The sequence below is a fragment of the Ischnura elegans genome, chromosome X (genome assembly GCF_921293095.1).
Source record: "Ischnura elegans chromosome X, ioIscEleg1.1, whole genome shotgun sequence".
NCBI classification, from domain to species: domain Eukaryota; kingdom Metazoa; phylum Arthropoda; class Insecta; order Odonata; family Coenagrionidae; genus Ischnura; species Ischnura elegans.
In genome coordinates this window covers 102,711,954-102,738,994 of record NC_060259.1, presented here as the reverse complement: position 1 = coordinate 102,738,994, position 27,041 = coordinate 102,711,954, and the positions used below count along the sequence as shown (strand labels likewise).

The window sequence follows — 27,041 nt, the reverse complement described above, 5'->3', positions numbered from 1 at the left end:
TAACGGGTCACTCCCTTAAAACTAATGCTATCATGTTTAAATTATCAGGGCTTGTAAAGTAGACCATAGTCAACATATATCTCAAATTTGAAATACTTTTACCTTCGACCTATTTTCTCAGGTGCATTTTTTATGTATGCGATACATTCAATTGTTAAACTTCATCTATTCTACTAACCCAAAAAATTTCTAGATTACAGCATAAGTTTTACTTGATAAGTGCATCATGAAAAACACAGTTGAAGATGTGTCCTCTCAAATCCTGAATGAGGAGTCTTAGTAAATGTATTTTTTTATCATTCAAAATTACAACTTCTCTGCTGTTAGTTGCAATTGAGAGGAGTTGCCTTAAAATTGTTTTCATCTTAATTATCTGTAAATGTCCAGATCAATTTATTACACAAGCTTGTTTATACTGTGTGTGACTAGTGTATAACATCGTAAAAATCATTTTATATTCTACGAATTATTCATGGTTTCAAGAGTGGCATAGTGATTTGCTTTTAGTATTGTTCTTAAATGATAATGCCGTGGTCATTTAAAAGTGCCAAAGATGTTGTCTTCATCTAGGTAATGCTAAGAGGTGATTTTCTCGAAGTAGTGCCATCAGCAGCAACTTCTGTTCCGAAGTTCATGCTAGTGTTATCATTTTCATGCTATCATTTTCATGGTATCTTGTGTAATTTTACTGTCTGAAGACAGCACTGTTAGCACTTCTGGCAATGGCTGAAAAGTTTTCTGGCTTTTCAGTTTCATTTCAATCTGGCCTGTGCTTGAATCTGATTTGTTTGGCCTCTGTGTTCATTCATCTTCCTTGTGAGATGTATGTTACTTTTATTGTGTGTAAGCATAACAGTGGTGTGTTTTCACGGGGGTTAATTTCCTTTTAAATCTTGAATGTGATGAATTTCCTTAGATGACTGTAAACCTGGAATAATTATGAAACTCTCTCAGCGCATGTCACTGGCTCCTGAAAATCTTACCCATGTGTGTTAACAATATATTTCTGGGTTTATTCTGCAATATTCTGTACCAAAAGTAGCATTATCACTCATGTTGCTGAATTAGAATTAATTTAAAAGATGGGTTGAATAACATTTTCTCGAATTTGAATATCGAATACGAATACCAGATTTTTTTTTCTTCAAATATATCACTTGAATATTAAATACTGCACTTCTGAATACCAAGTATACATTTTTACACCAATTTTGAATACAAATTAAGAAGAAGAGAAGAATGAAGAGCTCCTAAATTCTGTTGCAACTGTCACCCATGATAACATAAGACACTGCAATTCTTTAGTTGTTTTTTATTATATCCATGTTGCAGGTTATGTTATTACTAGAGATGGATCGGTTCCGGTACCCAGTTCTCAGCACTGCTGGTTCTTAGCCTGTGGAACCGGTATCGAGAACAGATCTCATAAAGTCAGTACTATGGAACTGAACAGGAACGGTGGCAAGAATTTGAATTTGGTGGCTAAATCTAAAATGGTCTGCAGCGTATTCTAGGCCATGGCCTGTGTCTTGCATGAAATTCTTTCAGTTTTATTCATAACTTAAAATACCGTATTGCAAGAGAACATAATCGGCAATTATTTAAAACTCTTATACATGTTTAATCTACTCTTTGTTGTTGCAATCGTTGCAGTATAAAAATGTATCTGATGGCAATGAAGGCCGCCACACATGTGTGCCACCGTAGTGAGAATAGTGGTCGGTGCATCCGCATGCATCACAGCTATGTGGTTTGCAGCGCTGTGCTGTTGGCTGCCGAGGTGGTGGCCGAACACCTTATGAGTATTTTTGCAGGCTGCGGTGGCTGATGCCTACTCAGTTTCAACAATCTAATGGGTTGCTTTTACGAAACTATGCTATGCAAACACAAAAGAGTTGAAATATTTTTTTATTATCGTTGGCAAGAGTTCGTCTTTGCTTCTGCAATCTCTGCTGGTTTTCTTTGGTTATCATCAAATCACAATTATCTTATGAAAATTTTAAATATATTTTGAACTAGGGATGAGTCGATTCCAAATGTCGATTCTCGATTCCACCGATTCTCGGGCACGGAATCGAGAATCGATCGCCTAAAGTCGATTCCGATTCCATCGATTCCAGGAAGATAAATGTTTTGAGCATAGACTATAAGTTTGGGGCACAAAGGCTGCCACACATCTAAGCGGCCGCGGTGTCAGCCTTGCCCGCGCGGAGGATACGCCCGGCACGCGGGTGCTGCGACTAGCATACCTAAGCGGCCTCGGAAGCATGAAAATGTCGGCAAGAGCGACAAACCGACGAACCCTGAAATGGCGCGTGATCATGAGCAACTCTAAGAGAAAAAAAAATTGGAAACCTCGGGATCGGGAAGCAATGCATGCGTTTTCCGTTCTTTTATTAGCCGCTGGTCACGGCAAATCAAAGTATTGCGATTATGAATCACATTCGGAGAATTCATCTCGACCACCAATTTTAAAGCATAATAGATCGAAATATATTTTTTTTATTTTCGAATGATATTTGAAGTCTGATGATAATAAAAACCGTCAGAGAGCGAGTTTTCCTGTGAAAAAAGTTTCTTATAAATACGCGCTGAGAGCGGGTTTTTTTATATACGTAACTTTTTTAGACTAACACGCGTCTGCGTCAATAATAAAAAAATTAGACACATTCGCGTTTGTATAGCCCAGTTTCATCAATGCAACCCTTGAGGAAGTTGATACTTGCTTGGCATAAGCCGCCGCGGCCTCCGGGCGGACTCGACAGGTTGCGTTCGGCCGCCACCGCGCACCCGCCAGGCTGCTCTAGTGTGTATGGATGCAATGAACGCTACATTCTTGTTTAGCCACCGCGGCCAAACGAGAATGTAGCCACCGCGGCTATTGCTAGTTTTAGGGATGGTCGGATCGGATACCTCGGATCCAAATATATGAGGATATTGCCCTTCATCGGATACATCGGATCCAAAGTCGCGGAAGACATCGGATCTTGATCCGAAATTTTAAATAATAGATTCAGTGTGGAAAGAGTTCCGATTCTCTCTTCGAATGCCTCGTCGAATGCGATTCTTGTCCTACTCATCAACCGTTTTGTTTGAAAGCTCTCGCAGAGGTTGCGAGTAGAATTTCAGCCGTGGCCAGGATTTTCAGCCAGAAAATAAAAAAGGCAAAATACGACTGGCACATAGTGTGACTCTTCCCAAGAGATTGAACAATCATCGGAGGAATTTCAGTGCCGTAGGATAATAACCACGTCAAAAGTAACTACGTCGCAGATTTCAGAAAACCACCCTCGGCCGTCCACCAGCCCGTGCCTCTGTTGTTTTTTTTTGTATCTGAAATCACACAGTCCAAAAATCATTGTCTTCTAAGGAAAATATCAAATCACATGAAAACAATTGAAGCGTGTTTCATACGTAACTCGCCTCACCAACTGACCTTTTTTGGCCTACCTGCTTCAATTCTCTGTTTCTAGACGACAAATGCTAGGAGAGTGACTTTTTGGGGCCGAAGATATCTTGATAGCTTCGACAATTAGATGATATGCACAGGATTTAAAAAAGAATTAGACCAAACGAGACGCATTCCTGACGATATTTGTGTTTATTTTTCAGCTCTAATTGATCGCCACTCAGTTTTCTATCTACAATTCTACAATTACACTTTACTGATTGTCCAAACAGCATAATTTTCAAAGAAACAAGGGCAGCATTAACCCCTCAAACAATTAGAGACGGATTGGAAACGCCAACTACATATATCACGTAGCACGCCCGGCTTCGCTTTGAAGGCAACGACGTCACTGAAGCAAGATCTGATTTCTTCGTCCGACTCCCTCATTTGTAGCCTTGTTGTTTGAAATACGGAGGGAGCGGGCTCCTTCCTCTCCACCTCTCCTTCATGTGCTCCTTCCCAGTGGCGTAGCCATGGGGATGGTCCGGACCTCACCCCCCGAAATATAAAAACACAGTTATTGTCCTTCACAAAAGAAAACAAAATATTAAAAAATCAGGAATTTACAAAATTTTTCTTCAACAAATTAAGTTTTTCGATTATAAAAAGTGTCAACATTAGTTTAAAACCCATTATTTAGTGCCCGGTTTTTTAAAAAATTTCCCCCCTGGTTTTGAATCCCCCCCGAACGAAAATCCTGGCTAAGCCACCTCTCCACCTCTCCTTTACGTGCTTCTGCTGCCCGCTTCTTCCTCATGCTAAGCGGTTGAGCACCTCGTCACACATGACGTTAATGCCATTTTAAATACTGTTAATTGTGTTGCTAATTGCACAGTTGCAATTCAATTTAATGATACGCCGATAAAAATGTCTTGCGTGTAAACATTTCCACTGAGATAAGGAGAGCCAATGAATGCCATGTGCGTGCACTGTGGCGTAAGTTATCCCGAGGATGTGCTAAATCCACCTCACCATACTGAAGCATTTTCGGATGAAACACAAGTCCGTAAGGGATGAGAAAGTAAAATTCGGGGGAAACGTGCATGAGGAAATTGGAATTAAGTCGATGGCAGGGGGGTACCCAGGAATTTTGTTAAGGGGGGATCCAAAACCAGGGGGAAATTTTTAAAACAACAGGGTACAAAGGAGAGGGTTTCAAACTAATTTTAACGCCCTTCATAATAGAAAAACTTCATTTTTCAAAGATTCATTTTTTTCATTTTTGTAAATTCATGATTTTTAATTATTTTGTTTCCTTTTATGAAGGAAAGTAATTGTGTTTTTTATATTTATATTCCTCTCGCTACGCCACTGGTCAGTGGTTCATCCTAAGATTTTTCCTATTTTCATTTCCAAACCCAAGCGTAACAGTTTAGGCCCTGAGTATGTGAAGATGTTTTTAAAAAACAACTTGAAAGCCCATAAAATAATTTTTAATTTATAAAAATATTAGAATTTGAATGAAAATCTAAGAAGCATTCCATTGATTGTATGTACCCAGAATAAACTTGAATAATGACTTTGTTTAATGGCAGGAATTTGAAAATGCATTTGGATTCGAAAATATCCAATTCGAAAGATCTGGCTCCAAAAATCCTGGATCCGTCCATCCCTAGTTATTTTATTCCATTCAATTCTTAAATTTTAATGACGGCGATGCTACAGATAAATCAAAATTCCACCAGTTAGAATGAACAAGAATCAATGGAATCGGAATCGAGAATCGGGAATCGATTTGAAGGAATCGAAATTGGAATCGGAATCGAAAAAAAGTGGAATCGACTCATCCCTATTTTGAACCATTGTAGTTCTTAAAATTGGTGGTTCTTATAATTACTCCGATAGAGACTCATAATAGCGTAGTTTCCTTCATCAAAGAAAAGGAAAGGCATTGATTGCGATTCGTTACCCACCATTAGTGTATTCATAATATACAAATTATTGGGTTTTAGAAATCCCAATTTAGACGAATGTTAATGGTCAATTTTAACCGCACTTGAAAAAGTCCAGATTGGCACCCATGCGATGCCACTCCAAGTGACGTCACAGGGACCTAGTTTCTGTACGAGGAGATAGGAGTTTTACATCGTCTGAGACTACCAATACATACATGAGGCACAGAGCTCAGAGAAACATGTCTTAATAATCACCTATTAAAACTGCCTAAGGTCGGAAAGTTTTCTTCATTTGATAGAGTATTAATAATCCATATTTTAGCCAAGCGCTACCTGCTAGCAGGGTACTCTGCTACCTGCTAGCAGCCTGCGTCGTATTAGCGCTCAAAGCCTCGCCCCAAGGTCACCTCACGCACCGATAGTGGGAACCAGAATGACGTTACACGGTGGGTGTTTTCCCAGCATTCATACTTAGCCATCGCGTTTTCGAGCACTTGAAAATGTTCACTTTTCATTTAATCGCGAAAATAGATATAGTGATTAAAAAATCTTAATGTGTGAAATATGTAGTCCAGGAGTAATAATCTTTCGATTTAGGCAATAAAAAATAATAGAAAACCACCCTATTGTAATTACCTATTTGATTTCCGAGACCGGCAGTGAAAAAAGATTGTAGAACACAAACATATTACCCCCCAATTGCATGGCGTCCAATTTTTTTCTATTGAAAGTTGCTCACTAACTCGTGCATTTAAGGGTTGGAAGCTTTGTTGCCCTCGCCAGCATTGTAACATTACCGTAGTCACGGCCTAAGTGTGTGTGCACATCTGTATCCGCATGGCGGACATATGCAGTGCACGGGCTTAGCTTAGCTTGTTATTACGAAGTTCACAGGACCGAAAAACCGGAGGTTCGTAATAACGAAGTTTGTATGAACGTATATTTTAGGAATTGATTAAAAAAACTATATAATATACACGATTAAATTATGCGCAAATATATAGAAAAAACAAAATTTGTTTCTGTTTCTCAATAGAAGAATGTAGTATAATGTAATCTAGGGTTTAGGCTTATTTCTCTGCTCCATATGCATGCGACAATGTTGTATGACTAGGTGAGGGTGTGAGGTGCATTTAGGGGACAGCGATTGGCTGCAAAGTGCCCCTCCTTTTGTACACTCACCGGACAACTCTCACCTGCCGGACTGCATGCAAGGCATCAAGGAGTATTGTTATCCTGCAGAATGCATCACTGCATCATAACTGCTCACAATTGTGACGAACTGATTTAGTTGGGCGTGCTACACAGCTGGAGCCGAAAAAAATCACTCTCCGTGGTAAGGAAGAACGGGTGAAACACTGAACAGTTCCTAACTTCACACTGGATTCAATGACACTTTGTTCAGATTATGCCTAAAGTGCATGTTCCTCTATGCCACACCACGTAGCATCGGCCAAATTGAAAGGTGCCAAATTCGAAATTTTTGAATGCTCGTATCTCTGAAAGTTTGTATATTGAATGTGCGTAGGAAGAGGAGTAACTGTAAGTCCAATTTACGAGTGGTTATGAGTGGGTAACCATGATTCCACAGGAATGATGCTTATTATATGATGTGCACGTTTACTGAAGAAATAACTATAATTGACGCCCTTGGGCACAGTACAGGAGGAGAACTTAAACTTGGCGCATTTATTAAAACTAAGCATAGTGTATATCCACCTAAATGCTGTTGCTTATTTGTGGAACTTCATTATAAACTTCATTTTGTAACTGCTGGGACCAGGACTGAGATTCGTAATTTCGTAATAACGAAAATTTTGTAATGGGGTATCTTTTACTCTAGATTGGATAGGCCTTTTCGTTGGGACCAACTATTTGCTTCATAATAATGAGAACTTTGTAATAACGTTGTTCGTATTAACCAAAGGCTACTGCACTGCTTTTTGCTTTTACTACCACTCAGTTTAGCTGTGGTGTCGCTGCACCGCGGTGTTGAGCAGTTTAGTGTTAACTGTGACAGTGAGACATGCAAGTAAGTTGTCAATGAAAGTAAAAATTTAAGCTATTCTCACTTATTTTGATCGATCGATTAAGGTACTTATTTCATTGGGACACTGGGGATAGGTGAGACTTTTCTTTTGAGATTCATTCATTGGATATTTACGTGTGTGATTGGAATGATAAAATAAGCAAGGTATACATACACTGAACAGATGGAAATTAGAATTTGTTTGTGTTACTGATGGTGGAGCACAAAGATAAAAATTACTCTATAATGAAAACATTACTAATTGGTTCCCTCACAAAACTCTTCATGGGCCTATTGAGTCGGCTTCTAGATAAGTGTGTGGATGTATCATGCATCCTTGTGTGAAACAATTAAAGTATTGCTAAATTCCCTCAGGGTTTCCCTCCAAAATTTAATTGATTTATTCAAATGTCAAACCTAAAATAGAAATTATATTCGTGTCAATTTCTTTTTATGTGGTATTATATTAAAACTCTCTGAAAGTGACAAAATTTTGTGCTGCACTGAAACAGCTTACTGCTGTGATGATTGAGAAGCTATTACATGACTGCATGGGTCTTTGCTTTCTTGGGAGTGTGGAGTGAAACGTGATAATCATTGATATGACAACATTATTGTGATTGAAGAAGTACAGAAAAATTTATCAAAGGAGACAGGAGCTAATTATGGGGTTTATTTTTTCTCATATTGCCTAACGTCGGTGTACACACCTGAAATAGTCTTGATTTCTATGATTCTTTCATATTGTTATTTTATGTTTAATAATGAATATTTCTCATTTTTACAATTTTTAATTCTAAAACCCAAACACGTAATGCATTCTTGAATTGGGCTAGAGCTTTCTGGGAGTGAAAACGGAAATTGCCGTGAGAGTGAAGGGGTCAAATTATAGTATCGGATATGCATATGTTCCAAGTTGTACTGGTTTTTCAGTCAACTTAAAATTAAACATAAGTGGCTTCTAGCAATTGACTCTCAATAATTTATTTTTAATTGTTCAATAATATGTATTGGTTCCAACAAACCTTCTCTGTCAGTCGTGTTTTGACTTCTCTTGTAACACTGGTAAATTACTTTATTGGCTCCTTTAGATTTTCTTTTGGTGATGGTGGTCACCTTGTATTAAAGCTGTGATAGAGAGAGTATTCTGATATTTTTCACATTAAATATGCTTTTGGTTCTGTATTTGTTAACATATTCTCCATTATATATCTTGTAGGTACCTTGTATCACAAGAGTGGTGGAGGAAATTTCAACATTATATTGGTATGGTCAATGATGAAGATGGAGTAAGGTCTTGTGTTCTACCCGGGAACATTGATAACAGCTCGTTATTAAATGGTGAGGATGGCTGCCTACCTATGTTAAGAAAAATGTCTCTATTCTAAGCTTGTGTTACGTATGTTATGTATGTTAATTATGTTACATAAATTTGGTCTGGTCGATGGCTAGAATATTAGCTGTCAAATGGAGGAAATGCCAAATTATCCTCTCATTGACTTGCATACATTAGTGTGTGCAGGTGACAAAATAAAACTGGACTGCCTTTCCCTAGTGTGTGGCTGCCAAACCATGTGTTACCTAGTTGCTGTGGGTATTTTGATTCTTGAAACGCAAACTTGGGGGGCAAACGTCTGACAGGTATTCTCATATTTTAGATCAGAAATAAAATACAACAATTACTGTGGAAAATATACACTTTGTTTTGATATGAAAGTTATTAATTCTAAATTAAATGATTGAGGCTCCGTAATACACGAAATAAAATGAATGTAAGGATAACCATGTGAAGTCTATTTATTAAGCATCTTGATGAGGCAAACGCCCCTCCCCCCCCCCCACCCAATCCGCCCATGTGTAGCAGTATTTCTGTTGTATCTAAACAGCATTTGTGGGCGATGAACATGGATGCACATTTTTAAGGATCTTGTTGATAATGCAGAGAGACATGGATGATGAATATGGCGAAAGTGGGTTGATGCTGGTGTTTAATGTTGGCTCACCACCCCATGGGCCTGGGTTCAAAGCCCAGGTGGTGGAGATTTTTCTGAGCTTGCCAGATCCCTGCACGACAGCTGTGTGGAAGGCATTTCAGTATCAAGTTTCAAGAATAGAACTTCAGTATCAAGTACAGAACTTTTGACAATCAGAGTAGGGGTTTAGCCATGGTCTCATCTTTTGTTAAGGCCTTTGTTTTCATTCAGAATAAGGCTTTCAGTCCACTGTGTTATTTCTACAGTTTCTTGCACTCTTGGTCAAATGTGGATATGCTACTCCTGTTGTGATTGAAGTATTCATTGCATTGACTTTGCATTGTTACGTAAATTGTTACGTTACTTAAACGTAATTGTCGAAATCTTGTTGGTGGCTGATTTTTAATCTTACTCTTCTTGTTTCATGATCTCCCTACTTGAAAGTTATAATTTGGTGTCTGTTTGATATCTAACTTTTTTGTTATCTTTTCAGAGAATGGGGATTTAAAACCTAATCTGATGGACAAGTATGACTATGAATTAGTTCCTAGTGAGGCCTGGGATTTGCTTGTAGAATGGTTTGGTAAAGTTCCTGGGCAGGATCCTCTTAAGCGCAAGGTAATTTGGTGGCATCATACGTGCTGTAAAAACTATGACTTTTAATTAAATTCTTACGGCCGTATTCATAGATTTCCATGGTATTCATGGATTATATTTAGTAAACTACTAACTTAGTATGCTACTAGCCAGTTCAGCAGCTGATACTTGGTAGCGATTTGTGTTCAACCCGTTAGGCTACTCTTGGCAATACTGCATCTGACTCCTCTGTGGCGCAGAAAATTTGTAAAAACCATCAAACAAAAGAAATTGATTTAGCAAATTTCATCAAAATTTTTACTTGATAATGGATAATTCGATGTGAATCTATCGCAGATACATTCTGTGATTGCTGTACACAAAAATTATGCTATACCATAGGGAAAAGATAGATTTATGAGTACAACCGAAGCATTTGTATGTTTGAGATGCAGTTATTCTTGTACAAATGGCTATATTCATTGATGGTATACATTGCATGTTTTTTGCACTTCCGATATTTGTTTTCAATGGTGTATGCGTAATGAGTATGGAAAAACATAACTAGCAACATCAGTATTATACTCATTTATATTCGGAAAACAGAAATACACCTCAATGTTGGAGTAGAAACGAAAAATTATTAAAAATTTACAATACAAAAATGAATCTTAAAGTAAATAACGTTAAGGTAAATGTGTGAATTATACCCATTTATTACGTTAAAAATACCTATGTGCAAGCAATTAGTTGCAATTATTTTCAACTCCTAAAATGTTATAGCTAAGGAAACACAATCTAAGTCACCAATTTTAAATTTTTCAAATATTGATAGCGTAGAAGTGCGGAAACATAGGGCATATACAGTGGAACCTCGTTAGAGCGAGTACGGGCTATTGAGAGACCCCCGCCATTATGACAGATAGCCGAGGCACCGTCAATTGACCCTATAATTAGAACGTAAAAAAATTTGTTTTTACGAGGCTCTTTTGGTGTTAGTACTCGCCATAGCGAGAGTTTCCATCGCCGGAAAACCTTCACCAAGAGTCCCTAATCTCTGTAATTTCTGGCGATCTGTTAGAAATTAAGTTAACATGGAGTGCTCAGTCTCAAATTCATGTAGTGAACTGTCGTTTGATAAATAAGTATTTCATTTTGGTGAAAAAATTGTGGCATTAACATTTGCAAATGCTTGATCTTCTTTTGTTCCTCGGGTGGCAGAAAGCAGTCGGCAGCATACCCGCTCGTCTGTGAGTTGCGTGATAAGAGAGCATTTGAAGGTAGACACCATGGCCAAACAAACCTAAGCAAGAAAATAAAAATAATAGAGTAATATGAAAGTGGCATAATTAATTTATCTTCACTCTTCACAATTAAAAAAAAATCACCCATGGAATGCAGACCATTAAGAGTGAGAAGGAGCCTTGTTTTGGTGGTTTTGACCACTTCAATCTGCGGGAACTTCTGAGAAAGGGGCTATGCCTAAGCGTAAAGTGGAGTATTTCAGGGATAGGTTGAGAATCAAGAACTTCAAGAGTTCGGAAGGTTGGTTATACTAATTCAAAGCACGAAAGCATCATCTCATGTCATAATCGCTGGTGATACCTGCGGTGCAAACCCGAAGTCATGGAAGGAAGGACTCTGATCCTAAGTATCTTATGAAGTATTCCCTGCGTGATACTACGTAGACGAAACAGAACTCTTTCACAATGTACTCCCCAACAAAACCCTTGCATTAGGAGGTATTTTTTGCAATGATGCTTCGAGATGTAGGTAGTGCGCCTTAGCGCTGGTGTAGGATGTACGCTTCAATGATATTCAGCATGTTGAGTGTGAACTGTCGGGATGGACGTATTTATTCTCTGTTGTGGTTACTAGTAATAGTCACGATCACAATGTACTGTTCACAAGGGTGGACTATTTGCGTCAGTGGTCAAAGTCATACTGGCACTCTCTTCTGTTACCCGAGCGGCTGTGCATCCCCTGGTGGCCGCTGGAAGAACTCACAGAACAACTGACTTTCGTTTGCCACCAATTCCCATGCCTTCGGTGCCGCCACAGATGGCATATGTGAAGAGCTGATGCTGTGCTTTTAGTTTATTTAATGAAAAAATTCTACTTTCCATTTTCATGTTTCTCAGTCATTATTGAGAGTATTAAATCAATAAATTCATACTCATAAGTTTTGTTGGCCTAAGGGTCCATCAGATGCGTATGCCTTTCTGTTTCTTTGTCGCACATATTACCCATGTTTGTTATATTCCTCGCAGTTTCTTGCAGCTGGCTTTTGTTTTACTTTAGTGACGTCAGCATAATATCTGTGTTATATTTTTTCGTGAAATAATATCACATTATCTTTTCTTATATTACCAATTTTAATTCAAATCGTTTTTATTGCAGTGCCGTTGTACACTCGGCACTGCATTAACTCCAATGAAAACGATAACAACCGAAGTAACACTGTTCTCCATAAGGCCCGTACTGTCAACTAAATGTGGAACGCTCATTAGAAGAAGTAATAAAATCATACAGAACTTATAAGCGTACAAACGAATGAAAATTAATACACATTTGCTGTATCCCTAAAGAACAACTACTTCAAATATTAAACATATCCCCTTCGCAACAGTTAGTAGATACCTGTGATCAAAGTGATTAAACCAGTATGGAAGAAATAAATAATTTTGTTGAAGCTCATGCACTCAAAAATCACTTCACTTGTCGCTTCACTCTTTACTTCATTGTCTATATGTAATCAATTCACTTAGGAGTACACTAAAGGCAGAAATTGTGCACACTTACACTAGAGGCACAAGTCCACTGCATGCCATAGTTTCCTGGCAGCTATAAAAAACTTTCAATTCCTGTCAACAATTACGCTACATATACGTTGCCTGCCTTACTTGAAGAATTGATTTTCATGTTCCATTTCGGCACAAGTGCGTAAAAAATCTATAAAAGTATACAAATAGAACTGGAATCAATCATCCACCCATATTTAGTAGCTCCATTAGGCTAGGCCAGAGGGCAACTAATAGCTGGCTACTGAGATAGTAGCATACTAAGCTTAGAAGCCCTTTGTAATGATCTATGAATTCCATTGTACTACTACCACTTAGAACTCTAGTGAGGTGTTAGTAGCTTACTAAGGATAATATGAATACGGCCGCTAGTCTTCTGCCAATGCAGTTAGCATTATTATGATTAGTATTGCTTTGTGGAAATGTAAAATACTGTACGAACTTTAAAGGAAAAATACTTAATCATCTTTTCATCTTCTGTGACTGATTTTTCTTTTTCCTTGATCTTAACAATTTATCCTTGAAAATTGTTTATTTACAGCTTGCTTAATTGAAAGGGTTAACACTGATAATATTCTTTATTGCATAGATGCCATTGTGAATATTGGTAAATTTTTAAGAACCAAGTTGTTCACGTTCCACTGAACATTTGTTTTGGATGGTTATGATTCTATTATTATTTTAGGTGGTGGAGTTGGGTGAAACAAAGATGCCACTGGTGGAAGTTTATCCTGTTCAGGTGAAAGTTTGTAAAACTTTTGAATCAGATAACTTTAAAAGTCTACAGTTTAGCAGTTCAGATACAATTGGTGAGTATTTATAAAATATGTTTAGTTTAAATGGTTGTCCACATTTTTTAATTGCTGTAATGGGAAATTAAAGGTAAAAAGAAAATAATATTGTGCTGTGCTTCTTTTCTGTGCTCTGTAAGTACACCCATACCTCATAAAGCGCAATTTCGATTAGTGCAATTTCTATGTAGTGCAAATTCGTTCCTCAGGGAAACATCACTATGCAGTGTAGCCTAATCAAAAAACTTAAACGCTCTCATGATAAAACGTGAACCTGCGCTAAGTACACACGAAATTGTTATCATTTTATGCATATTAATAATATTGCTTGCCTCAAATCTTCTTTTTTGTTTATATATTAATCGAAATCCGTTGCTGTGCAATGTCCAAAAGCATTACTTGTCATTGAGTCTAGATAGCCGGCCTACTGAAGTAATTTATCTCTTCTCCTTAACAAAATGACAATAGTTAATTTAGATCATTAATTAAGCATGGCACTAGTGGAAATGAGTTTTTTTTTAAGCAATACAGTTTGCGATGTAATTTTTGCCGTCATAGGTTATCGGGCGATTGACTTCCAGGTAGAGGGTCTACGCTAAAGCCTTCTAGGTCATCAGTATTCACGGGGGAGAAATGGAGTAGTGGCCAAGTTGCGTATGAATAGCATCAACACAGAAAAGGGTCCACTATAGAGTCTCGAATACAATGGCTTCATTCCCTCCCAGCAGTCACAGGCCATTTGCATCTCAGAAATACAGTGCAGCAGTAGAAGGTGATTTCAATAGAGCCGTACAGAGTGAAAACCAAGAGAACAATGGCAAAAAATAGGAATGCAGGTAGAGAAATCAATGTGTTATCAAGAAAAACCATAAACCTAGAAGAGAAATTGAAAGAGGTCATTTGCTTTGAAAATGGAGAGCGTCAAAGCGATATTGTGCGGAAGTTTAAACTCATGATGCCTTATTCTGAATAAAGACGAAGTTTAAACATCAGTGACCTCAGCTGCACCAACTTCGACCTCATCACGTTAGCACTTACGGAAAGTTCATTGTGAATCTGTACAAAAAGACGAGGGTGGTAACCGCTCCGAGACATTTAGTGAAAGCTCTGGTTGGTTCCAGAATTTTAAACGGCAAGCAGGTATTTTCAGTGCGGCGATATCAGGTGAATCTGGGAGTGTTAGTAGATGCAGTCACCTTAACATTTTCTGATGAACTCCAAGCTGTGATTGAAAGTGGCTCCTTTCCCCCTCAACTAGTTTTTAGTGTTGACGAGACGATATTGTTTTGGAAAAGGATGAAATCTCGTTCATTTATTGTCAGGAAAGGGAAACTGGGTCAGGTTTCAAGGCATTTAAAGACTGTTTCATGTAACTGCTAATGCCTCGGAGGACTTTAAATTAAAGCCAGTTATGATTTATCATTCACAAACTCTGCTAGCAATGAAATGGTATTCAAATTAGCCCTAGCCTTTGGATGAGCAGCAAAGTGGTCTGGGTGACACAATAGTTGTTTTTAGACTAGTTTGAAAAATCGTCAACTGCCGGCAATGCATTACGAATCCCTGAGATAGCAGATGTTAGCCCAACCGCACAACAGGAGGGAATTTCAAAAGCACGTACGAATTATTTTTACGTGAATAAAAGTCTTTGAATGCGTGCCTACTATCTTAAAAGATGTTTTAAACTTTAAAAGTTTGTGTGAAAAAGGTTTTTTAAGGCTATTAATATAAATATATATGGTTTAGAGGAAATTCAATACCCAACACCTATGCCACCAGGAACGCATCCCTATCTTCCCAATGTTAAAACGCTCTCATATAACGCAAATTCGTATAGGGCAAAGAGCCCAAGGAACGCATCCCTTGCGCTATACGAGGCATGGGTGTATGAACAAAAATCACTCAAGATAGAGGCAGAATTTCATCCGGCTGTGAAGCAACCTATCTGACCTCAACTGCGATCAAAAAAGTGCCCAAAAATTTTGCAAAAGAAAGAGTAGCAAAATGTGGGCTTAATTTTTTCCCTGATTGCCCATAAATTTGTCATAAATGCCTGAAATAGCCTTAACTCTTGCTATTAACATGTTGTGTACTGGGTATTCAATTCCAATCTAATTGGGTAGGACCGGGAATTTAAAGGAGTTTTAACTTAGATGACACAGATACACGAAAACCTAGTAGCATGTTCAATATTTAATGTATTTTAATTTAATTTGAAGCCTTTTACTTACGAGAGATGTTAGTAGTTAGTTTTTGTATGGTATTTGGTGAAACATGCTCCTTCGTGCAGGGGGAACCTTGTAGAATCCATAGAAACACTGGATTTCCTTCCTAAGTTTATTAGCAGAACAAACTCGGCACATCCATGATGGATATTCTTCCCATACCCTACTCTTTTCTCTAGATTGTGTTTCACCATTCCCCCTGCTAGCCTTGCTGGGCTATCCTGCCGAGGTGCTCGCTGAGTCGGCCTTTCTATCTCGCCACCCGTGTCATCATCGCTGGAAGACGCACTTCTTCCCTCCTCACATTTAGCTCACCTCTTGGCTACTTCCAAAACAAACTTTTTGAGGGTAAAACGGGTAGAAGTGTTCAATGTTTTGTATACCACCAAAGAATTACATAGGGCACAGTTGATCAACCACAACACCACTTTTTTGTCCACTTCATAGTTTTTCTTAGTTCTGAAAAGTAAGCTAAGTACAGTGGAACCTCGTTAAAGCGAGTACGGGCTATTGCGAGACCCCCGCTATTACGAGAGATTGCCGAGGCACCGTCAATTGACCCTATAACAAGCATGTAAAAAAATTCGTTTTTATGAGGCCCTTTTGGTGTTGGCACTTGCCATAGCGAGAGTTTCCATTGCCGGAAAACCTTCACCAAGAGTCCTTAATCTCTGTAATTTCTTGCGATCTGTTAGAAATTAAGTTAACATGGAGTGCTCAGTCTCAAATTCATGTAGTAAACTGTCGTTCGATAAATAAGTACTTCATTTTGGTGAAAAAATTGTGGCATTAACATTTGCAAATGCTTGATCTTCTTTTGTTCCTTGGGTGGCAGAAAGCAGTCTGTAGCATACCCGCACGTCCGTGAGTTGCGTGAATAGAGAGCATTTGAAGGTAGACACCATGGCCAAAAACACCCAATACGTCTAAGCAAAAAATAAAAATAATAGAGTAATATGAGAGTGGCATAATTAATTTATCTTCACTCTTCACGATTAAAAAAAATCACCCAAGGAATGCAGACCATGAAGAGTTCAAGGAGCTTTTTTCGGGTGGATCTGCCCACTTCAATCTGCGGGAACTTCTGAGAAAGGGGCTATGCCTAAGTGTAAAGCGGAGTATTTCAGGGATAGATTGAGAATCGAGAACTTCCAGAGTTCGGAATGTTGGTTATACTAATTCAAAGCACCAAAGTGTTATCTCCCGTCATAATTGCTGGTGATGCCTGCGGTGTAAACCCGAAGTCATGGAAGGAAGGACTCTGATCCTAAGTATCTTATGAAGTATTCCCTGCGTGATACTACGTAGACGAAACGGAACTCTTTCACAACCTACTCCCTGACAAAACCCTTGCAGTACGAGGTATTTCTTGCAATGATGCTTCTAGATGCAGGTATTGCGCCTTGACGATGGTGTAGGATGTACGATACAATGATACTCAGCGTGAATTGTGTGGATGGACGTATTTATTCTCTGTTGCGGTTACAAGTAATAGTCACGATCACAATGTACCATTCGCTTCAGTGGTCGGAGATGCTCTCTTCCGTGACCCAGGTGATCGAGCATCCCCTGGTGGCCGCTGGAAGAACTCGCAGAACTGACTCTCGTTTAGCGCCATGTTGTATGCATTTGCCGCTGCCACAGAAGGCATATGTGAAGAGCTGATGCTGCGCTTTTAGTTTATTTAATTTAAAAAATTCTGGATTCCTTTTTTATGTTTCTCAGTCATTATTGAGAATGTTAAATCAATAAATTCATACTCTTAAGTAATTTTGGCCTTACGGTCCATCAGATGCGTATGCCTTTCCATTTTTTTGCCGCAAATATTACCCATGTGAGTTTCTAATCATCGCAGTTTCTTGAATCTTGCTTTTGTTTTACTAAAGTGACATATCAGCATAGTATCTGCATTATATTTTTTTAGTGAAATAGTATCACGTTAATATCTTTTCTAATAATACCATTTTTAATTCAAATCGTTTTTATTGCAGTGTCGTGGTAAACTCAGTGTATTATTTCAAATACGTCGCAAGCGTAACACTCAAAAAGGAACTTTTTTTGGCACTGGCAATTTTAATCACATCATTTTTCAAGCTTAGCAAACTTTTTACCGTAGATAATGAAGACATTACATTATATGAGAGAAAAAGTCTTCCAAGGCAGGAACGTTTTACAGCCTTTCACCGTTTTCGACTGCAGAAACAAATGCAATATGTTATTTCACTTCACTGCCGCTTAACGTACAAGAACAATAAACATTCACCAATGTGAACATTTGAGGCATTAAATAACCGCGATACAGTTTTATCAGTTATTTTTTGAATTTTCAGTGGAAAGTACCAAATAATATATTGATCATGTAAATGCACTAATTAAGTACTGTAACGGTTCAAACCGCGAGAGCCGCCCGCTCGCCTCCCGTTCGATATCTCCCCGTACATGTGATTGTTAACTCTCCACTCCCCCAAGATAGAAAATTGCCCCTACGGAGACTTACCGTTTCCGGGCTTAAAATCAAGTTCCCCAATTGTTCGTGCCTGCACGCACACTCACTTACAACAGTATTTAAGGAAATCGTGGCAATAGCAAAACAAATAACTTCAATGACATCCCTTTTACAATTGATTTTTAATAACCGAACTACCATAGGTTCCAAAATTTACACTGACACTAAAGTATTCCCCAAACACACACAATAAATCCCCGTTCCAAAATCCATCGGCGTCACCTCCAACATGAAATATTCACCTTCGGCTTCTCCTTCAAAATTACAAAAGCACTTTCTCAATGATTATAAAAAATTGATGTTTCCAACAACAAAATATACCCACGCTCTTTGGCGAATGAGCAACGTAAAAAATAGTGACATCAAACTTACACAAAAAAAAACTTTCCGTGCAAAGCAAGTATAAATTGGGCGTTAGTCTGGTCAAGTGGCCACCCGTCTTGAAGTCGGGCTCAATGATCTGCCAAGTGACACTAACATTCAGATATTATGCTCAAGCTTCACCACGTGCCGCACTTAAGTCTTGCAGGGCCGTGTCTAAAACCAGCCAACAGTAAATTCACTAGGGCCTTATTGTGGGGAGTACACTTGGGACTTTCAAAGGGTGGAACAATCTGGACACAAAAGGATCTATTCGGGCTTTGGTAATTTCCAAGCTTACTTCCTTTATCCGATGTTCTCGCCACCCCTGAAGAGCTGTCCTCGTATCTGCCTCCTCCACGTGCCGTAGCTTGGCTGCTGCTGCTTGTCACTGAACACCACTATTTGACTTATCTCGTGTCAGACCGTAGGAGAGAGAGAGCACTAGACTTCTCGTCTCTCCCTTTTATAAACTCTGCACTACCCACAATCACCTCTGGTGCACCACGACGCCCTCTTTTTCCCCGGCCGAAAGGCGGGTTTTCAAACGCATTCCGGGAGAGAACCACTGCGTCGCCTCTCCCGGAAATTCACTCTCACACAAATTCACACGACTTCCCGTACATTAAAAAAATATTCTACAATGAAAAAAACAAAATAAACCCTTTACATAAATTCAGGACAGAACTCCGTGAAAAAAATGCTAAAATTGTGAGTGTGCGCGCAGACGTAACCCCCCCAGCCGCGATGTTTTTTAAATGATGCGTCGGGCCGGCTCCGGTCCGTACCGCTACAGTACGTAGAAAAATGGCTTCGTTGGTTGTGCATTGGCATAATGATTGACAAAGCAATGCTTTGCATGATTTTTATTCAGTACGGTGCTTATAAATTGTTTGGATTGTTAGTTGTTGTTTAAGTAAGGAAATTTAGTGATGCAAAAAAACATTGCCTTTCTTCTGGATTTATGCTTACGTTTATCGGATAGAAATTTCTCTGTCGCCACATACTCCTTCCTGTTCCTGTTTAACTGTTGACAATAGGTATATTGGCTAATATTTGCTTCAGCTCCGGTAAAGCGACAATTCGCTAGTAACTGGTATAGTTTTGCACTAGTTGGTTAAAGCCGTGGTTTCAGAAAACCACTCCTCCTTGAGTGTGTGATGCTCAGTGGCATGATCATGGGAAAGGGGTTGGCAAAGATGTGTCAAACAGCTGCACAACTGTGGTGAATGCTTGCAGTGGAGGTCAGAAACCACACCATTTAGTCACATTTCGCACAAGTTGCACAAGAGATGATAACTGTGGGATGTGGTTCCGCATTCATGCAGGTAGATCAGGCCCCCCCCCCCCAACCATCAGCGATGCTTGGAAAGTAGTATCATGGAAGTACCCGTAAGGCTACTGGCTCACAATTACTCTGTTGTGAATCACGCAGCAGGTTCTTGGAAACCAGGGTTTACGAGAGCTCTCGTGTGTGGTGGTCACAAAAGTATTTGCGTCCACCTAGAAGATTGAGGCAAGACAAAGCGTGGAAAGGATTGGCTGGAGGCTCTGAAAGTGGCTCAAGTATATGCAGGGCACAAAGTATTTTGGGGGAGAAATGAGAATATTGCAAACAGACGCTTCACTTCCCAGTTTGAGTGGGGAGTGTCCGTGTGTTCCTTTTAGGTCAACCAGAGGATTGGGACCTAGTGGTGCTAACTTTTGGAGTACAAAAACTATGATAATTTAGCAGAGAGCAATTGTGGTCTGGGAGCTGCTACTTGGGGTGTGGCAGCAAGTGACGGGGTGCCCTGATAATAAATGGGAAGATTTTGGCATGGAAAGAAAATCATTTATTGAGAAATTAAAGTGATCAATACCTAAGAAGAAAAAATATTATCCCTCAAGAATTCCTTGTAACCTTGTATGTTTTTGTATTCTTGCTACACTCAAATATATTTCATACCCTTCAATGTTTTATAGTATTATATGCTAAATACTGCAGAGATCGCCCTGATGATATTGGTAATAAATGGCAAAATTTGAGCATGGTTGGAATAGTATCAGTTGAGAAATTAAAGTAAGCAGTACTTCTGAGGAAAAAAGTGGTCTTGCTTCCTTGATGCAAGTTTTTTTTCTTCAAATCATCACTTGATCTCACTCAACTTAAAACATGTGTGCTTGTGCAGTGGATGTGTATTGGAGCAGGTGTTGTCATCAGTGGAAGTGGAAGGGAGAATGGGGAGAGGAGTGCATCCCCTTACTTGATCTCCTCCTGCCGCTTCCACTTTGAAGACAGTCACTTCTGTCGTAGGCATGGTCTTGCAAATTTAATGTCCCTCAGACAGTATCCAAATCTACTCAAAAATACTTAAACAATTGATTGACTGTGTGCATGTGTAGTAAGTATTTTATTTATCTTCATCTTTCTTGGCTACATGGATTGATTTATTTTTCAGGAAAGATGAAAAAAGAGATTATCCAAGTGTTCAACATTCCTGAAGGAGTGGAGACGAAACTGTGGAATTCATTTACACCTGGAGTTCCTACACAGTGTGAGGCTCTGGACAAAATGGACAAAACAATCCAAGAAGTTGGAATAAGTCAGGGACAAACTATTGTTGTGGAAACTCCCACTGCTAAGGGTACTTGGTCTACTACACCTTACAGGTAATTTCTTGTATACCTCAAATCACTCAGCATTGTGTGCAATTTTGGTGGGATGATGCATTAGAAATGCTTGAAATATTTTCAAGTGTTTTACTATTGCATATACCGTAGTTGTCTGAATATAGTCCCCCTTTTTTTTTTTTCAAAAATGCCCGTGGTAAAAGTAAAGGGGGGGGGGGACAATATTCAAACCCATTTTTTGAAAATTTTCCCGAAACTGAAGCCTCAAAATTAGGGGGGGGGGGACTGTATTCAGAGGGGAACTATATTCGGAGAAATATGGTACATGCAGAAAAATAATTGCTGACGATGTGTTTCTGTTGGAATGAAATCGATTTCCTGCTAAAAAGTGAATTTATGGTTGTGGATGAAAATATTTTATATGAAGTGCTGTAAAGGTTGATTAATTCCTCATATCATTCATATATTCATCTTTTTGTGCTACATATGTCCTTGCCCTGTGTTTTTATACCATTTGAACAGTTGTTTAGTACATTTTAAGACAGTGAATAAGGAAAATTCCTCTTTTCTGGTGGCATTCTAGAGATCATAATGGACATCCATACTTTGGCTTAAGTGAGAGGAGACAAACTGCACAACCTGGACTATGTGGTTTGACAAATCTTGGGAATACCTGTTTCATGAATAGTGTTTTGCAGGTAAGGTCAGCCATTTTAACATTAAAGGGGTTTGTTTTAGAAAATGCTTTCATATTGAGGAGGGAATCTTACATATTCCTTGTTAAATATTTGTGGACATGTTATGATGCAGTTCATAGCAAGCTTATTACTCCCTTGTGGCTAAAAATCTATAAGTCTTATGGCCTTGAGAAAAAAAATAGTGTAATTTATTTTTCATGTGATAGGATTTATGAATGAGAATGTGAAATATCTGTGCGAGTTTTTCGTGAGTTAGCCTGTGCAGACTAATGGTTTCTTTTCTTGAATTCTTTTGCAGTGCATGAGTAACTGCCCTCCAATTACAGATTACTTCATCAATGCTGAACACCACAGAGAGTTGAATGTAGATAATCCAATTGGCATGGGTGGGGAAATTGCTAAAGCCTATGGTGACCTGGTACAAAATATGTGGTCTGGTCGTCTCCCCAGTATATCTCCTCATCAATTTAAGGTATGGCTTGTCTTTAATGAAAGAAGTTTTTAAGCGGATGTGGAATTCTTGAAAATGTTATTTTTTATCTTCTGCAGACGCAAGTTGGAAGATTTGCTCCTCAGTTCTCCGGCTATCAGCAGCATGACTCTCAGGAGTTATTGACATTTTTGCTTGATGGACTTCATGAAGATTTGAATCGAATCAAAGACAAGCCATACATTGAGCAAAGAGATGAAGACGATCTGCCTGATGAGGTAGGTATTTCTTTTTCAGGTTTCCCTCCTACCTGGGAAAACCTGGAATACTCTGGGAATTTTGGTCTCTAGGGAATTCAGTGATTGCCTCGGATAAAATCGCTTTTGCAGCTTGCAATTTCTAGCGAAAACTAGCCTAATGCATTTAATGTTTGCCACTCAACCAAAACGAAGCAAATATGGAATAATTTTAGTTAGATTTTTTTGTTCTTATTTTTCCAGGATTCTCTAGTACCTCTCTTGGAAGCTTTCTAAAAATTATTTAACATTTCAAGAATAGTGTCTTACTTGATGTTCATCACTTTCGGATACATACATAGAACCCATATTTGGAAACTAGTTAGCAGAACTATTTAGTTACTGGACATCAGTTCTAGGCCACTGTATTTTCTATCTGGAGTACAGTAAAACCTCACTTATGAAACTTTCAGTGGAGAACCCAAAAAAAGGGGGAGAGAGGAGCCGCCCCCAGGTACTACCTCCCCCCCCCCCCCCAACAAAGCATATTCCTAGTTACGCCACTGGCACCCGGGGTATTCCATAACTAAGATTTTTCCGGTGCTTAGATCCCTTTTTTTAAAGTGTGCAATTTAATTTATGTCCCAACTGCCGTAGTGATGAATGAACAAAAATAGATTAAGAGCCTGGAAAAATCTCCCCTCTTTACAATGCTTTCGTACTAAAAAAGAATTTTCCCATGAAATTTTAGCAATAGTAGATTGAATCTACCGGGTATAGCTTCTCTGTCAGTATTCTTCTGCAAATTCAGCTCCGGGAACTTTGACTCACAAACCACGTGATTTGTCTTCATGGAATTATATACTTTCCCATTTCTGATAACAACACCGGACACTTTTTGTACTTTGACATAATGGTTATAGGTCATTCCTGAGTCGAAAAGAACTGCCTTATCTTTCATGTTTTCAATTTGACATTAATGATTATGTAACGACTGACGACGCGAGTTATTCTCTGAGGGCGTTCACTCTAACTCTCGTTCTGTTAAAAAAATAAATGCTTGCCACCAGGCAGAGTTATGCTTATAGCTATGCAAGGTCCACCTATGTTTCATTCAAACCCACTGAGTTACAAGTTGAGCAGTTTTGATCTATGCGTTGCATAAGCAACTTTCCCCCAGTGCAATTCGTCCTGCAGACGTAGGATTAGCCTGCAGAATGAGACCACGCATGCTATTTTTGCCATTGTGTTGAACTACCAGCGACTTACGTCCATACTGCAAATATGATAATCTTTTTTGGATGACCTTGGAAGCCAAAATTTTGGTATGCGAGGATTTGTAATGGCTCATTTGGGCGTTATTTCACGGGGGCGATGGAAAACATAACCTTGGAAAAATACTAGAAAATCTTCCGTTTGAGATAGATATTCCGTAGTTCATAATTCCGGATTGACGACCATCTACTATAGTTAAAATTAGTATCTCATAAACAGGATTGCTCATTATTAAAGCTTATTATTCTTTATTGACGTATCTATGTAATGAGCACATACTACTCCCGCTCCTGTGGCTAATATCGGTGCTCGTGCTGCAATTTTCTCGTAGAGAAGTTCTCAGAAAGTCATATAAGTGAGGTATTTTATCTCATTTGGACTGGAAAAATATGTTTCGTATGCAAGGTCGTCGTATATGTGAAAAGTTTCATAACCGAGGTAGGAAATACATGGGTTCATATGGGGTTCACTGGATCAAAAAAAAATTGGTGTCTAACTGAGGTGTTGGGAAAAAACATGGATAATCAAATAATAATATGGTCATGATATTGACATTTTTCTTAGTAATGTGGTAAATATTTTTCATCAATTTTGCTTTTTTGCTATCAAATTTACAAATTAATGATTCATTAAGCAGATGAAGCACTAAGGAAATCACAGAAATGGAATAAGTCTAATATTTCCTTCCTTTCTCTTGGGAGCAGTTACCTATATGCATACTTCCTTGCTATTGTGGTTTAATTATCAAGTTAACCAAAGAATTGATGCTTTAGGTTCACTGGTTGGATACTTATACAGTAAAACCTCTTTATATCGCAATGGAGGGGACCAAAATTTGGGCAATTTGATGTTTGGAGGTTCACTATAGAGAGGTTTTAGTGATAGGCACCATTTTTTCTTATCCTTCGGAAATGAAAGGCACTGCCGTCTTTTAAACCATAGTATATATGTGTTTAAACAAACATGCATGCATTAGTGAACATATATTTATTATTAAATAATAACAGAAACCAAGCGCTACTGCATGATTTTTATCGTGATTCGAGAGAAAACAATGTGGGCTCTCTTCATTCAACAGTCACTTAATATTATTAGGATAGTTGGATACCTTTTTTCTGATTTACTGTTAGGTATGCTCTCATGTGGAACAAAATGGCTTTAACCAATGGTTAACGTGAAAATTACAGCATATTAAAGGTGCATAAGAAAAAAAAAATAAGCGTGAAACATTCATCGCTGAAAATGTCATTCCATGTACGTAATAGCGGCTGCATTAATGGTCTCTAGTTGTCTCCATACAATTTGTGGAGGTAGTTGGGCCGTCTCGGGATGTCTCCTTGGTATGATAAGTGGAGGTTTTACGAGATAAAGTGGTTCACTACATAGAGGTTTTACTGTAGTTGCATTCAGATTTAGATGCATTTTATTGAGATTCATTGATCTTTATGAAAATTTCATAATTGCTGTCTTTGGAATATTCTTTGAAATTTTGTTTATATTGAAGAGAAAATAGCCACAAACTAGATGACTGGGAGCAAGAGTTATAATCAAGAGTTGACTCTTTACTGTTTTGCTCCTTTTTACATCTATCTTGCCAGTAAAATTAGAAAAAATCTTTTTCCTTATTCTTTGATACTCCATGTCAAATTTATTGCTATCCCTCAAACGTGGGAGGACGTATGCAGCATTTTTAAAGTGTCCTTATGAAGAAAGAATTCTAAGAGTGACTAAATTTTAATTTGGAGCATTTAAGGAAAAATACCACTAGGAAAACTTATGTACAGCACTTTCCCGATCATCCTAATGGGCTAACGATGGGGAGGGACGGCACAATAATCGGAAAACACGGATAACCAAAACTTTCACTTAAATGTCTTGCAATGTTCATAAGTTACCTGAAACAAACAGTATATTATCATTTATGCAGTTATTCTGTTATTTTAGAGTGCTTCCTGGACTCAATGAGAGCTTTCTTCGCCAGATCGCGATCTATTCAGTGGCGATAACATGGTTGTACTCGTATTATTAATGCTCCATTTAAGGCCTGGTTTCAAAAACCACACATCTGTGGCTGCGTGATCACGGATACAGAAAAGTGGTTAGCACAAATGCTTCAAAACCATTGCTCGACGTCGGAAACTATACTGTCAGTCACCATGCCACGTAGTAGCATCTTGCTCAAGTTGCCTGGGTTGCAACTGCAGCAGGACGTGTATCTGTGATCACGGAGCGTGGTCGTGCACTGCGAGGCTTGGAAAACAGAAACACAGTGCTCCCGTGAATGCAGCTAGGGCACGATCGCATCCGTTTTACAAAGGGGGTTGTAATGGAAATAATAAGCCCGGTGTATCCTAGCATTAATGCAGTAATTCTGATGATTTTGCGTCCGAATTTATTTAAAAAAATAAAGATCGTGTAAAAATATTTAGCGAGAGTAAAAATCATGCACAGATAATCCACAACCCGGATAAACCGCAGCCGGATAATCAGGAGTCTGCTGTACTTTTTTGAATTTCTAATGCCAAATTATATAAATTATGCGGTAGGTTTCATTCAAATTACCATAAAAATTCAACACCACTTTTTATGTTGTTGCTAACCCATACTTTGTAATCAATGGTGCAACCAAATCTTCGGAGGCTGTTGGATAAGAATTAGGGAACTGTTAGATTTATCGACTAATAAATACAGTAGATTCCGGTTAATAGGTCCACCGGTTACTAGGGGCAGCCGCTTAATTGGGGCAAATCTTGAAGAACTGAACCCAATAGAAGAATATCCTCGAGTTTTCTCCGCTTACATGGGAGAGCATGCCGCTTTATTGGGCCATGAGTCAGCTCTATACTTGCGAAGAAATTAAATTTTTTTCGTATCAGAATACTTTTTGTTACACTCTCTTCCTTCATTTTAGTCTTATTTTTCACAAGGGTACCTATTCTGTCCTTATTTTTAAAGCTCTTGTAGTTATACTATCGGTTAGAGATCAGATTCTATTTCCCATCCCTGACACCTCATTCAACATGGTGCTCTTTTTAAGAGGAGAGGACTCATGTGGCAACATTTGGGCTGTAGATGATAGAATTAAACTGGGATAGTGAGAAAGAAGTGGTGACACCTGTGGTGAGGGTTTACAAGGTGGTACGGACCAATTTCTATGGGTTACTGGCTGATGTCGAGCAGAG

General features: G+C 38.6%; 1 protein-coding gene across 1 annotated transcript in view; it reads left to right on the top strand.

Annotated features, from left to right (window-relative positions):
• LOC124171834 (ubiquitin carboxyl-terminal hydrolase 15-like) overlaps positions 1-27,041 on the top strand; it is a 68,576-nt gene that overhangs the window by 13,891 nt on the left and 27,644 nt on the right. The window contains exons 3-9 of the mRNA XM_046551188.1: positions 8,595-8,716; positions 9,842-9,966; positions 13,411-13,534; positions 21,049-21,259; positions 21,804-21,918; positions 22,217-22,390; positions 22,468-22,626. Coding sequence (XP_046407144.1) covers positions 8,595-8,716; positions 9,842-9,966; positions 13,411-13,534; positions 21,049-21,259; positions 21,804-21,918; positions 22,217-22,390; positions 22,468-22,626 — 1,030 coding nt within the window. The remainder of the gene's footprint in view (positions 1-8,594; positions 8,717-9,841; positions 9,967-13,410; positions 13,535-21,048; positions 21,260-21,803; positions 21,919-22,216; positions 22,391-22,467; positions 22,627-27,041) is intronic.